The sequence below is a fragment of the Nuphar pumila genome, chromosome 14 (assembly GCF_984573655.1).
Source record: "Nuphar pumila chromosome 14, dmNupPumi1.hap1.1, whole genome shotgun sequence".
NCBI lineage: Eukaryota > Viridiplantae > Streptophyta > Magnoliopsida > Nymphaeales > Nymphaeaceae > Nuphar > Nuphar pumila.
This window is the reverse complement of record NC_143262.1, coordinates 5,716,680-5,730,827: the sequence shown is the minus strand read 5'-3', so window position 1 is coordinate 5,730,827 and position 14,148 is coordinate 5,716,680. Positions and strand designations below refer to the sequence as shown.

At 39.1% G+C, this 14,148-nt stretch overlaps 1 protein-coding gene across 1 annotated transcript; it reads left to right on the top strand.

The window, feature by feature from the left end:
- Positions 1-8,662: 8,662 nt before the first annotated feature.
- On the top strand, positions 8,663-13,941 carry LOC149816166 (triacylglycerol lipase OBL1-like). The gene is made up of 5 exons (XM_089987596.1): positions 8,663-9,017; positions 11,003-11,199; positions 11,818-11,851; positions 12,365-12,987; positions 13,182-13,941. The coding sequence occupies exons 1-5, from the start codon at positions 8,702-8,704 to the stop codon at positions 13,437-13,439; spliced, it is 1,428 nt and encodes a 475-aa protein (XP_089843722.1). The 5' UTR covers positions 8,663-8,701; the 3' UTR covers positions 13,440-13,941.
- The last annotated feature ends 207 nt before the right edge of the window (positions 13,942-14,148 follow it).

The following is a 14,148-nucleotide window of genomic DNA, read 5'->3' as shown; positions in this document are numbered from 1 at the left end:
AAAGCAATTGTCAAGTGGGTCCAAAACCAAAAGTCTAAATCGCTCAGTCTCTTAGTTGAAAACCCCAACTATAGAGAATCAGTTAATTTGATCCATTTTCTCAATCCAACATAGTATATTCACTCGAATGACCCTCCAATTGAACCATCCTCTCTTGAGTTGACACCATTATATAGTGCTTTAGGTGAACCATCCTCTATAGAACCTAGTTCAACACTAGGAGTCTTGTCACCCACTACTGACACTTTCTTATAAGAGAGATCTAGTGAAAATGTATTGTCATCCTCTTCCTCTGACATAAATCTCATTGTAGATCTTTCTAACCACACACCCACTAGAACTCATCATATGACAAGCAGGTTACAAGATGGAACCCTGCTACCTAGATTGTTTTTTGGATCCTGACATTCTATTGCTTTACTAAGTGAAATTATGCAAAACAAACATGAGCCATCCAACTTTGAACAAACCAATGCCAACCTTAGATGGCGTCAGGCTATGGAAGAAAAAATCAGGGCTCTTTATCAAAACAAACCATGGACCCTTGTTTCTCTAGAGAATATTACCAATCTAGTTTGGTGCAAGTAGATATATAAAATCAAGAGGCATCTTGATGGAACCATTGTTAGGTTCAAATCTCATTTAGTTGATAAAGGATACAGTTAGAAAGAAGGAGTCGATTGCTTTGAGACCTTTAGTTTGGTCATTAAACCCACCTCTGTCAGAATGGTTATGTCTATTGTTGTTAGTTTTGGATGGTCAATTCATCAATTAGATGTTAATAATGTTTTTCTTCATTGCATTCTTAAAAAAGTGGTCTATATGGCTCAAGCATAGGGGTTTGAAGATAGGAGACATTCCCATTATGTTTGTAACTTGATTGGGCTCTTTATTTGTTGAAACAAACTTCCAAAAGATGGTTTTAAAGACTTCGGGTTTATTTTTAAGAACTTAGTTTTACTGAGTCAAATGTTGATTCATCCCTATTTATTTGTCATACCAATCAACTTCACATATTTGTTTTGGGTTATGTTGATGATATTATAATCACAAGAAACTTGCAAGGCAAGGTCAATTATCTAATATAAAACTTTGAATCTTAATTCTCTATTAAAGATCTAGGTCCTCTTCCTTACTTCTTGGAATTGAAGTTGTTTCAGACTCTACAGGTGAAATTATTTTGTGTGAGAGGTAGTATATCTTGGATATTCTTACAAAAACAGATGTGACAGAATGCAAGCCAATGGTTACTCTCGTTGCTCCTAATGTCATGATATCCAAACATGAAGTAGTTATGTTAGAAAATCCTACTTAATATTTGAGTATTGTTGGTGGTTTTCAATGTGTTACATTCACTAGAGGTGACATAGCATATGTTGTAAACAAAGCATGTCAGTTCATGCATAAACCAAGTCAAGACCATTGGGATCACATTAAACAGATTCTTCGATATTTGAAAGGAACCATAAATATGGTTTGCAAATTAAGAAGTCTACATCACTTCATTTGAGTGCTTATTCAGATGCTGACTGGGCAGGGTGCCCAGATAAAAGGAAATCGACATCAGGCTATTTGACATTTTTTGGTTTAAATAATGTATCCTAAAACTCAACCAAACAACGTACAATTGCCAGGTCTAGCACTGAAACTGAATATAAAATCATTTTTGAGTTAGTATTGCTCAAACAACTGCTAAGAGAGCTAAATGTTACTAGGGTGAACCACTAATATTTTGGTGTGATAATCTCGATGCAACCTATCTTGTAGCAAACCCAATGTTTCATGCTCGAACTAAGCATATAAAAATTGACCACCACTTTCTTCAAGAAATCTACTCATGAAACCATTAGCTGGGTGACAGTTTGCTCAGTTTAGAGACAAGCTCAACCTCAGGGAGGTTAGCTTGAGGAGGAGTGTCAAGAAGTGTGCTCAAATAGAGGAGTTTGATCCTAATGAAAACCATCCAGATGAGGTTGATAGAAACCGTCCAAACGAGGTTGTTGAAGAAGCTGATTATCAACAACAAATCTTATCTCATAAAGAGTCTTAAAAGAATAAAACTTAGTTATGGAAATCGGTCAGAGGGATCCCAAAACAAGTTGAAGTTCTTTAATGTAATCAAAATAGAGTCCTAGATATTATTGTATGTCTTCAAGATAAGTTAAGGACTCTAAAATGATGTAACTTGTTATATAAAGCAAGGAAACCTCTCTCTCACAATCATCGAGAGAGAGAGAGTATTTCGTGGACGTAGGTCACACATTGACTGAACCACGTAAAAGTTTATGTTTTCTCGTGCATGATTGGTTCTTCCAAAATCGTGTTTGATGTTTGTTTAGCAAGTTTGAACCCCAAATGATATGGTTGTATAACTGGTATTTGCCTAACCCTAGCTTATTTTGTTGAAAAAAAAAATATATGTAAGCATTCCTTTGACTTGAGTTTATGTTTTGACCCTTTGTGTGATAGCATATTTCTATAACTAAGTTGATGATTACGGAAGTTTCACCATTTGGTTAGTCCTTACTATCTTCTTTAGGGATGTAAACGGTTATGATTTGGAGCAAATGTGGCCAATGCCATATTCGACTAACAGGATGTTGGCTAAGCGGATTTGGATTTCGATGGTGAAAAGCTCTTACAGATCCACTCTTTTACATAAAACGGATTCGGGTATCTGTCAAATTCAGATATTTACCAGATTTGATTGCAAAATATCAAAACCATAATGGCACCTAGGGATGTCAATGGGTCAGATTTTGTTGGATCTAGGCATTACTTGGATCTGACCTAATTGGATTCGGACTTAGATTTGGGTCGAGTGAAAAAATATAGAACTGAATCCGGATCCAACTAATCCAAAACATGATGTTTACACTTAATCAAATTCTGACCTTAATTAGTCGGATTGGGGTTTTAATCAGATTCGGATTCGGATTTCAATAAAAAATAAAACTGAATCAAATCCAATTTTTAATTAGATCCGGATTAATTTGGCTACCAAATCTGACTAATCAAATTCATATTCGGGTCAAATATCGGGTTACATCCGGCCCGTTGACATCCCTATCTAATGACACCCAATTATAATTAGATATGATTTTGGCTTACCAAATGCAACTAAATAGAATCTAATTCGCTCAAGTATCTGATAAAATCCGAATCAGTGACATCCCTACTCTCATTACAAAATTTTTTTGAGACCTAAGCAAGAGGAAACAAAATCAACATTCAAATTGACCTGAGACGAACATATTGAGAGAAAATAACCCATTTGTTTCATATCATGTAGCTTTTAATTATGGAAAAATGGTAAGCTGGCATCCCTTCCCACCATGAGGGATGAGGGAAAGAAACATTGTTGGGAAAGTGTTATGCTGGTACAAGTAAACCACCTTCCTCTTCTCACATGGAGTTCCTTCCTCCCTTTTTTCATATGAAAGAAATTTCACGGAAGGCAAGATTTTTTAGAAAATCATGCCACTTCCCAAGAAAGGGCAATCCTTTCCGTACACGGAAAATTATAAGGCCAGATGCGAGTAGTCTTGTTTGCAACTACCTTTGAATGTCCAACCTAAGAAAGAAAGGGTGATCAACGTTTATCTTGAACTCAAGAGTCCGTCAGTTTTAAACAATTGAAGATGCTTGTGAGTTTCCAACCTACACAAGAAGAGAGGAAAATCAACCTTTTTTTTTTATGACGATGAACCCTCAGAACTGGGTTTACTTAATGGGGGCCCACCTCCTTGCAAGGTTAAACCCCCGGTGGGGGATCACCGACGCCCAAGCTCTTATGGAGTCCACCAGTTAAAGGCATCTGTACACCAGGTGAGAGTCGAACCTGGGACGAAGGGGTCATTACCTTCTCCTTAAGCCTGCTGCCACTCTGCCCCCAGTATGTATAATGATAACCATGGTCCTATCATCTTTTTAATAAACTTTTTTTTTCATCCACGAATCAGATTGAGATCTGCCGCACAAAAGTGAATCATATTTGGTCATATTTTTAATCTGAATGTGGTTCAAGTCAGATTTTTCTTTTAGATAGGCAAGCTGGGGTTAGGCAGACCCCCAGTAGATGTACAACCATACCATTGGGATTTGAACTTGCAACGTCCCAATACAGGGTGACGTGCACTCACTGTTCCTAGCTACCAGACAAGTGGAGCCTCAGATTTGGACTTATATGAATGTATTCCTGATTCAAATTCAGATTTGGATCGATAGTTTGTGTTGGATCTGTATTTGAATCTAGAATAACTTCAATGCTTTTTTGCACTGTTTACATCTAAAACTCTTGTTTCGAGATTATTTTCCAATACTACCATATCATATCCAGATCCAGATTCAGCTCTGCAACAGTACCGGATCCATTCTCATTTTCAGATCTGCTTAATGTTCGAAATTGGATTCATATCAGACATAATCAAGTTTGCTTAAGTCTGACCACACAGAAACCAACTGGATCCAGTTCCTGAGAAGGAAAGCTGTAGATGGATCCTAGCTATGATCCTGTTCATGAGTATTGCCACAAGGCAAAAGTAATCAGGAATGATCCTAGATTCAACCTACCTATACCAATCTCTTGTCCAATGGGAGCTGGTTTATTCAAGACCTACAATATTTTGCATTGGTTCTTGTTATGAGAAGAAAACCACAAGACAGAGAGAAGAAATAAAACAGGATAAGGCATGAGATTTACATTGTTTGGCACTCAGACCTAGGCGTATAACAAGAAACCTCAGTTCTCTTGTGGAATTTGTTGGACATTTTGGGTTATGGGTCCAACCCACAGTGTGACCCGGTTTGACAGCCATTAGTGGGTCACATTAGTGGCCAAATAATGGGGTTAGTGGGTGGGAGTTACGTGAATGTGAAGAGACCACATTCACGTAACTACCTTATTCCCCCATTATATAAAGGGTTAGGAGGCTGCGAAGATGATGTGTGTTCATAGCTATTATCCTGCCAAAACAATTCCACATTCTGATATAGTGGAAGGGTCCTGCTCACCGTCGACCTAAGGCCTGGGCTCATTGTGGGTGTCGACCGGCTGAGGAGAACGCCGAATTACCTACACGAACTATGGCGAATTCAGGTATGATTCCTGTCCATGTTGATTTTTCCTAATTTCCTGAATTAATCTAGAAATATATAGATTATCTGAATTTTGAATTGATCGTTTTTACTTGAAACATTAGTTATTGTCAGGACTACTATATATTAGTGGAAGAAAACTATAATTTATAAGCCACACTTCAAAGTTTACTTGGACAACTGAGAAGTTCAAATCGTTTGTCCAGTAGGCTCCACATACCTGGCTAAGTGAGTCAGCTTAAGGCCTTCAACTTGACTGACATCGTGAGTTCGATACCTGGGATGCACATCCATTGCCCCCATGCTAAAAGCCAACAGGAAATTATCCCTCTAGGCAGGGGGCAGTACTCATGTAGTTTTGCAGTTGTGGTTTCTCCCCGTTATCGAAAAAAAAAATGAGAAGTTCAAATCCTTCCCACTATGGTTGAGGTCTTTTTGCCCTCCAGCAAGAAACTTCCTGAAAGAAAAATCTCAATCCAATGACCAAAAAAAAAAAATCAAAGGGCTGAATCTTAATTTAATTAAAAGTTTGACTTAAATGGAACAGTTGAAGACATCTTAGTTTAACTCAACTTGCATTCCATTTGGTGGGAAGAATCATTCAATTAATTTCACATAGAATAAGCCAACTTGCAATGAACAATTTCAGTAAGACAAAGCCAAATATGTGCATAGCATTATGTTTGATAGGCTTTATTAAACACCCTGTTTAGGTCATAAGTTAATAGCTTGTGGTACAAGATTATTTTAATGCATTAATTATGTATCTCGCAGAGGGGCAGGCCTGGTCACCAAAAAAGTAAAAAAGAAAAAACTTTACACATTTAGTTAAGTTCGCACTCATTTTGTGTTCCTTAGTTCTGTTGGATGAATGTCTCAACAACCATTTTTTTTTAATGAGTCAAGTTGGGGTTCGTCTTATCACTACGTTGAAACAAACGATGAAAAAATATATATATATATATATATATATATATTAGAACTTTGGTAATTTGACTCTTCATGTGATTATTTAATTTGGTATTGGTTCATGGTTGATTCTACTTATTATTTTACACCATGGGCGATTATAGAGCACCATGCATGTTCCCAAAGCAAACCATATTCGAATGGCAATATCGAAGCGTATTGACCAAAGGAAATGGTTCAATTGCCTTTGTTCACATTGCCACTTGATTTTGGAACCCTAGGTCACAAGTTTTGATTTTACTTGTTTATTTGCAATCAGCAGCTTTATTTAATTATAGATGCTTTCCCTTTGTCCAAGTTCTCCATGATCCGAACAATGAACGATAACAACAACAACAATAATAATAATACTATCATCATTAGCACCAATAATGAATTAATTATGATATAATTAAGTAATAATAACACTTTTATTGAATTCTAGATGGAAAACCTTGTCTGCTTGGATCCAGGTGCGTTACCTGAACCAAACCCATGCCAGGATCCGGGTGCACTAGCTGCTCCTACCAGACAACCGAACACGCGGTTGGTCCTAGGGCACAATACGCAGCTTCAGAGATTAGTTCCCTTTGCCCATGTTCTCCATGAACGATGAATAATAATAATAATAATAATAATATTTTTATTATTAGTAGTAGTAGTAGTAGTAGCAGCAGTAGCAGTAGCAGTAGCAGCACCAATATTGAATTATTGATGATATAATAAGTAATAATAACAATTTTTGAATTCTATTTGGAAAGCTTGCTCTGCTCAGATCTGGGTTCCAGTTACCTGAACCATACCCACGCCATGATTTTGATGGAATCTGGCAGGCAAGAACCAAAGTCTGAGCCTAGGGCAACCCTTGCCTGGATGACTGGATCTGAATCAGGTCAAACCTGGTGTACTGACATCCCTAGGACCAATCTGGTTTTCATGACTAGATAGGTGCAGTAAATGGTTTGAGCCGACAAAGAAATGGTTTGGAGTAGGGATGGCAGTGGGGCGGGGCGGGGCGGGGGACAAGGTCTCCACCCCAGCCCCGCCTCAAGATTTTATCCTCCATCCCCGCCTTCATCCCTGTTTCATGTCCTCCATCCCCGGTTCAAACGGGGATGAGGCGGGGCGGGGATATTGCGGGGAAAAGTGGTCGGGGCGGGGATGAGGCGGGGATCGTGGCGGAGACGGGGCGGGGAAAAGTGCACGTCCATCCCCGCCTCCACCCCAGGACGGGGATGGATTTTAACCTTCGCGTCCCCACCTCCATCCCCGTTTCATACCCTTCATCCCCGGTCCAAACGGGGCGAAGCGGGGCCCCGCTTTCCCCCTGTCCACTGCCATCCCTAGTTTGGAGAGAGCGTGGTTTATAGAGGTGAACTCGAGGCGATAGAAAACCATGTTCCCTTGTGTTTGGATTCAAGGAATTCAGTGGAATTGGAATCCAGTTCCGTTGTTTCTTTGGCCACTTTGCAGCAGGCCAGCAGCCAAATAGGATCAGATCATACCTGCCCACTCACTGAAGTCCTTTAATCCAAACACATGATTAACAACGGGTCGCATTTCAAAACTTTCTCGCCTTCTGAGGCATTCATTATTGCGCTTGTTTTGTCTCACTAAATTAGCCACTTATTGACCACAATTTAAAACAGATAAAGATGAAGGACAAGTTGGGCGGGGACAAAATGTAAAGGTCTTAACGTGTTATGACCAAAAACCAGAAGGACAAATGAGTCCTTGACTTCCAAAAAGACCAAACTGTCCCCTCCTCTCCACTTTTGAGGACCTAGGGCTCATCCATATAACCTATAAGAAACGTGTTCAAGGCAATCCTGATGCCCACTTTTCCACGTGTGGAATCCTACCCAGACTGCCACCAATCCTATGTCACAGGGACACGCTGTTTTGGCTATATATATATATTCCTGGTGACACGACCAAAAGACAATGACACAAACATTGATAATATTTTAATAGTTAATTTGTGAATAATTCTTTTATACTTTTAATAATATTTTAATACTTTGTTAATAATTAAAAATAAAAAACTATGTTCTCATGTCCTATTTAAAAAAAAAATTTGAAGTTGCAAGTGATACCAGCGTCACGTGGCGAGTCATACCTGCAAATTTTTTTTTTGAAAAGCAAGCTGGGGTTATTTATTGGGATTCAAACTTGCAACTTCCCAACACAAGGTGACGTGCACTCACTGCTCCTACCAGACAACGGGAGCCCCCTGTTCGTGTCATACCCGTATCTTTGTGACATAGCACGCACGTAGCCATTAATGGAAACAAACCAAGAAGCCTAGAAGGCGTTTAAGCAGATGTGAATGTGGAAGGCATTGAGAGAAGAAGCAAAACAAATTAAGCTTGGGACTTATGAGTCTTAGTAAAAATGCTAAGGGACCTCTAGGACTTTTCCTAAAGGATGTCTAGGTCAGTTTCCTAAAAAAAAAATTAATATAAAATGATGGAAGATGACTTTGTCAAAATCCTACAATTAAATGGGACCAACTATCAAGTTTCCAAGCAGCTGCACAAAAAGAGAACTTGAAACTTGTAGGGTCGTCATTGGCAGGCATCTATATAAGTAGCTTATCAGGCAATTGAGAGTTGAGACCCTTACACTGCAAGGTCTGCTGCTAGCATAAGCATCGATGGCTACCCTGGCTAATGGCAGATTGCAACACAACAAAGACTTCCTCATGATCAGTCTTGAAGATGGAGGTTTTTTGGACCTCTTTCGTCTCCTCCTCTCCAGACAGGTCTCCGAGAACAGATTGATTCAGTGCCCTGAAGGAACTACACTAGAGTTTGCTCGCCGTTGGCTGCTCTTCGTGTCCATCCTTGTTCAGATGATCCTTATGCTTATTAAGGGTCCGTTGTCTTGGATTGGAGCAGCCCTTGAGTTTGCACTCAACCTTTTGACAGAGAATGGTGGCCTCCTTGGTCTCCTTGTGAACATTCACAAAGGTAAAGAAGAGATTGATGCATTTCTTTGTTTCTAGTTTTCTTTTTCCCTCTTGATCACATCTTATTGCACACATGCATGGTACTTCTCATGGTAGTATTTTGTTTTGTTTTGTTTTTTCCTTTCCTTTTGATCATCTGTCTGTTTTTTTTTTCCTTTTCTTCTTATGAGATGAAACACAAAAAAAATTTGATCCGATCTAAACAAGAAGCAAGGTTCATCCTGAAATCTAATCTCATAACGTATATTGTATCATGGTATTCACAAGAAGTGCACGTTTTTATAATTAACACCAACAAAACCCCTTTTTTCCTTTACTTTCTCTTGTAATTTTTAAAGGTGGTCAAGTCATCACCTTTTTTGCTGTGTTTAGTCCTTCCGTTCAATGAATATATTTCTTCCTTTCAAAAGAAGGAAAACAAAAAACGCCATCAAAACTCTAGCTTTCACCAAAAAATGCAAAAAAGAACAAAGACCCACCAATGAACATCGTGGCTTGAACCTAAAGTAAAAGAAACAAAAAGCACGCACTGGTTGTTTCCGTGTTCTAGGCAGCTACCACCTTCTCATATATATGTGGATGGATAACTCAAATATGTTTATTGGTATTAACCAAGATTTTCATAGGTTTTTTGCAATTCTAACCCTGCAGATGCATCCAGCATCGTCCATTTTCTTATATATATAGGTGGTAGTTGTGAAACACTTTTCTAGCTAACCAGGCTTTCAAAGGATATTTCTCCATGTTTTCTCATATATATATGGGAATTAAGACCTACCCAACAAAAACCTACCAAATAAGAAACATTTTATCAGATTTTTAGTATCTTTTTTGAAATTATGACCTTACATATGTGATCTATGCACTTGTTTTTATAGGAATCAGTTCTTGGAGCATTTGATTACGATGCATGAACATGCCTTTATAAGGTTTTAAAAATCAATGGCATACATTTTCATAAATTTTTGAGGTTCCAAATACTATTTTTCATCCAAAATGCATGATCAACTATTGATTTCTAGTAAATCAACCATGCTAAAGACAATTGTAAGGTCAAAATTCTGAAAAAACACCAAAAAATCAATAAATACTTTTTATTGGGTAGATTTGGGAGGTTTTAAATTGGGTAGGTTTTCATTTTTCTATATATATATATATATATATGAAAATGAAAACCACCCCAATGGAAAACCTTCTTATACATCCTCAATGGACATTTTATTGGAATTTTGGTATTTTTTTCAAAATTGTGACAGCACATATATGATCTATATGCTTGCTTTTATAGGAAACAATTCTTGGAGCATTTGATTCCGATGCATGGATAGATTTTTATAAGTTTTAAAATCAACACCTACAATCTGCATAAATTTTTGAGGCTCCTAATACCATTTTTTCTATTCAAAATTCATGATCCAAGTGTCGATTTATAGTAAATCAATTATGTTAAACACATTTATACGGTAAAAAAAATCCATTGGGGAGGTTTTCATTCCCCTATATGGGGAAATGAAAACCTCTCCAATGGAAAACCTTATCAAACCTCTCAAATGTGTGAAGAAACTCCCAAGTTTAAGTAAAGAAACTCCCAAGTTCACAATTTATGTGTGAAGGAAGAACGTGGTAAGCATAGAACAATCAATTATCATGGCCATTAGTATTACAACTTTCAAACTTGACATAGGCAAAACCAAACTCAAAACCCTCAAGACAAGTTTTTACCTTTATAGCCTCAAAGGATTAGGGTAGTTGGAGTGGGCCTCGGCTGTCAGAAGGGCAGTTCAGATTCGAATTCCCGCAAGCTTTACCCCCTTGCATAAGCCAAAGCCCAGACTAGGCCTTGGGTGTGAGGGTTCTAGCCACAGTTTTACCCCTGGATGGTCCATCTAAGATCTACCTGCTAATGGGGTTTGGATTTTTCTTTGTAATAAATAAAAAAAAAGTTTTGCCTTTATCTCTGAGTGGTCATCATCTTTCATGGTGCAGACAAGGTTGTATTTCCAGATAGGAAATCTCCAAATTTCAAGACTGCAATTGGGCAGTTGGATGGCCGAACGGATTTGGGGAACTACTGCAAGGGGAGTGCAGACAGCATGTCCCATGCCTCTATTTCTATCATGGCTGCCAAAATTGCATACGAGAATGAAGCTTTCATTCGTGATGTGGTCAAAAATCAATGGCAGGTATGTCAAGCATTGAACCGTGGCCCTTTCGAGAAATTTAGATCAGGTGCAATGTGATTTCACACTTTAAGTGTGCTGCTTCACCTGATCACCCTCCATCTGGTGGGAAATCAGGTGGCAGCAGCACCCTAAAATTATGCAATCACATTGCACCTGATCCTCTCTCCATTTTGAGTATGACATGGTTGTTGCTTTCTATATTAGGACAAATTTTAGTGCAACTCCAAATGCATGATTTACAAAGTTTCTACTGATAGAACGGAAAATGTCAAAATCTTTTTAAAGTTGCTTTGATGAAAGAAAAATGTCATAGGTCCCAAACCACTCTGCATCACTTATAAGAGCTTGAGCAGTAGATGTGCGTGTGTGGAGAGAGAGAGAGAGAGAGAGAGAGAGAGAGAGAGAGAGAGAGATGTTTTTTGATCCGGTTTGGTCTCATATGGTTGAGCTATTTGATGCAGATTTCATTTATGCGTACTTTTTGTTGAATATATTCAGGCCATATGTACATTTTCACATGTAACATGCATGTCTTTTACCTAGTTTTACCATGTGGAAGTCGATGGTATTTATAATTATGTCCTTGTAGTTGACATGGATCTCTCATTTCTCTTTCAGATGGAGTTCGTGGAGTTCTTCAACTGTTGGAACCGTAAGCACAATTCTCTTCACACTGTATTAATATTGTAGCTTAATTGTAGAAAAATGTCCTTTAGGTGGTGTTTGATTTGCTGGACAAATTCCACCCAGACAAAACGGTGGGCGTTTGTCCAAAACCCACCAGCTCATTTGTCTTGTGTGTATCAAACACAAGCCTCTGGGGCCGCTTTGTCCCAGCGGTGGGATTTGTTTGGCGTGTGAAACACGCGGCCTTAATTCCCATAGATATCCCATACATGTGTAAGTCAATCCTTGTGGTCTATGAACATAAACTACAGTACCAGGATTTTGAACAAATGACCACATTCTTATATAGAGTCAAACCCAAACATGGCTCTTCTTATGCATGCGTTCACGTTGACCAAGGGGCTTGATAAGCCTAGGTCAACTTACAAAGTAGCCAGCAATGCATCATCCTTATCACCAAATTCATTACAACACAAAAAATCAGTGCTTGAATTCTTGAAATTCCTAAAACACCTTTTATTTTCGATGTCTTTTTCAGTGTCTCAACAGCGCGCATCGACTGAAGCATTCATCTTCTGCGACAGACCGACCGATGCCGAGCTGATCGTGGTCGCCTTCCGCGGCACTGAGCCTTTCGATGCCTATGACTGGTGCACTGACTTCAGCTTCTCTTGGTACGAGATACCACCCATGGGGAAGGTCCACGGTGGGTTCCTGAGAGCCCTTGGCGTGGACCCTCATCTTGACTCGGTGCGACCCGCTGTTTCAAATGACGAAAGTGACCATCCATTGGCCTACTATGCTATTAGGGACAAGCTGGTGGCATTGTTGGAAGAGCACAAGAATGCGAGGTTTATCGTCACGGGCCACAGCCTGGGTGGGGCCCTGGCCATCCTCTTCCCAGCGGTGCTGGTGCTGAAGAAGGAGGAGCACCTGATGAAGAAGCTGGCTGGGGTGTACACCTTCGGGCAGCCAAGGGTTGGGGACAAGCGCTTTGGCGATTACATGGAGAAGGTGCTATTGAATGCAGGTGATGCACCTAGGTACTTTAGGTTCGTCTATTGCAATGACATCGTGCCCAGGATTCCCTATGATGATAGGACGTTGCAATTTAAGCATTTTGGTCTCTGTGTCTACTACAATAGCATCTACCAAGCACAGGTCTCTCTCTCTCTCTCTCTCTCTCTATCTATCTATCTATATATATATATATATATACCATCAAATAGCTTTGCATGTGTAATGATTTAGCTTTTCTGTTTGTTCATCTTTTTAGTATCACTTGTGAACTTTCTAAGCAGATGACATGTTTGGACATGAAACAAATTGTGACAAATTGCTTTCTTGTGTTGCAGATTATGAGAGAGGAACCGAACAAGAATTATTTTTCGCTGATATATGTAATCCCCAAGTACTTAAATGCTGCGTGGGAGCTCTTCCGGGGCCTCTTCATTGGATCCGTGGAAGGAAAGGAGTATAGGGAAGGATGGCTTGAACTGATGGCCAGAAATTTTGGGTTGGTCGTCCCTGGGTTACCCCCCCATGGCCCTAGAGATTATGTCAACTCTACCAGACTGGGCCCACTCAACATCCAAAAACCCAAGCTAACCTAAGACTGCACGTTTGATTGGACCCTAATCCAAGATCCTACGATCTTATATCGGTTGATTTCTAGCCCAAATCCCCCTCCTCCTCCCCTTCTCCCTCGTACTAAAAATTCATGAATTAGTGTTGTTTTGAGGATATCATATCTAAGGATCTAAGATTATTCTCTGTTGGGATGCCAAATTTGGCATGGGTCCCATGCCTTGATCCCTGTGTCCGTGGATCTCTGGTTGAGATATGTGGTAATCAAACACACCATAAATCCTTCCAAGGATAATAGAACACTTTAGAAATCCTTTGTACATTTAATATCAAATCCTGAAATTGATGTTGAAAATGTTGATGTATCTTCACTCTTGCCACTTTGACTTTGAAATGTTTTAATTTATTGAATTTAGTTCTGGAATGTTATAACCTAGTGTATGTTCTTTAACAAGATTTTGCTATGTACATTTTCTAAAAGGTGCCACTAATAAGATGTCTTGATGGCATTACTGGTTGTGATGAAAATTAGTCACGTAGCCTTTTTTTTTTTTAGAGAAACAGATAATTGTATTGATTTAGCAGTGAGAGAGTAGACAGATATTATAGTCGGGTGTAATGGGATATGACACCCGCTATTCCAGTTCAACAAGTGGAACAGAACAGGGTACCTCATAACCCAGCAAACTGAGCGTGCAGGAAATAGAAAAAACAGGTGGAGGGACTGCGTGGCCC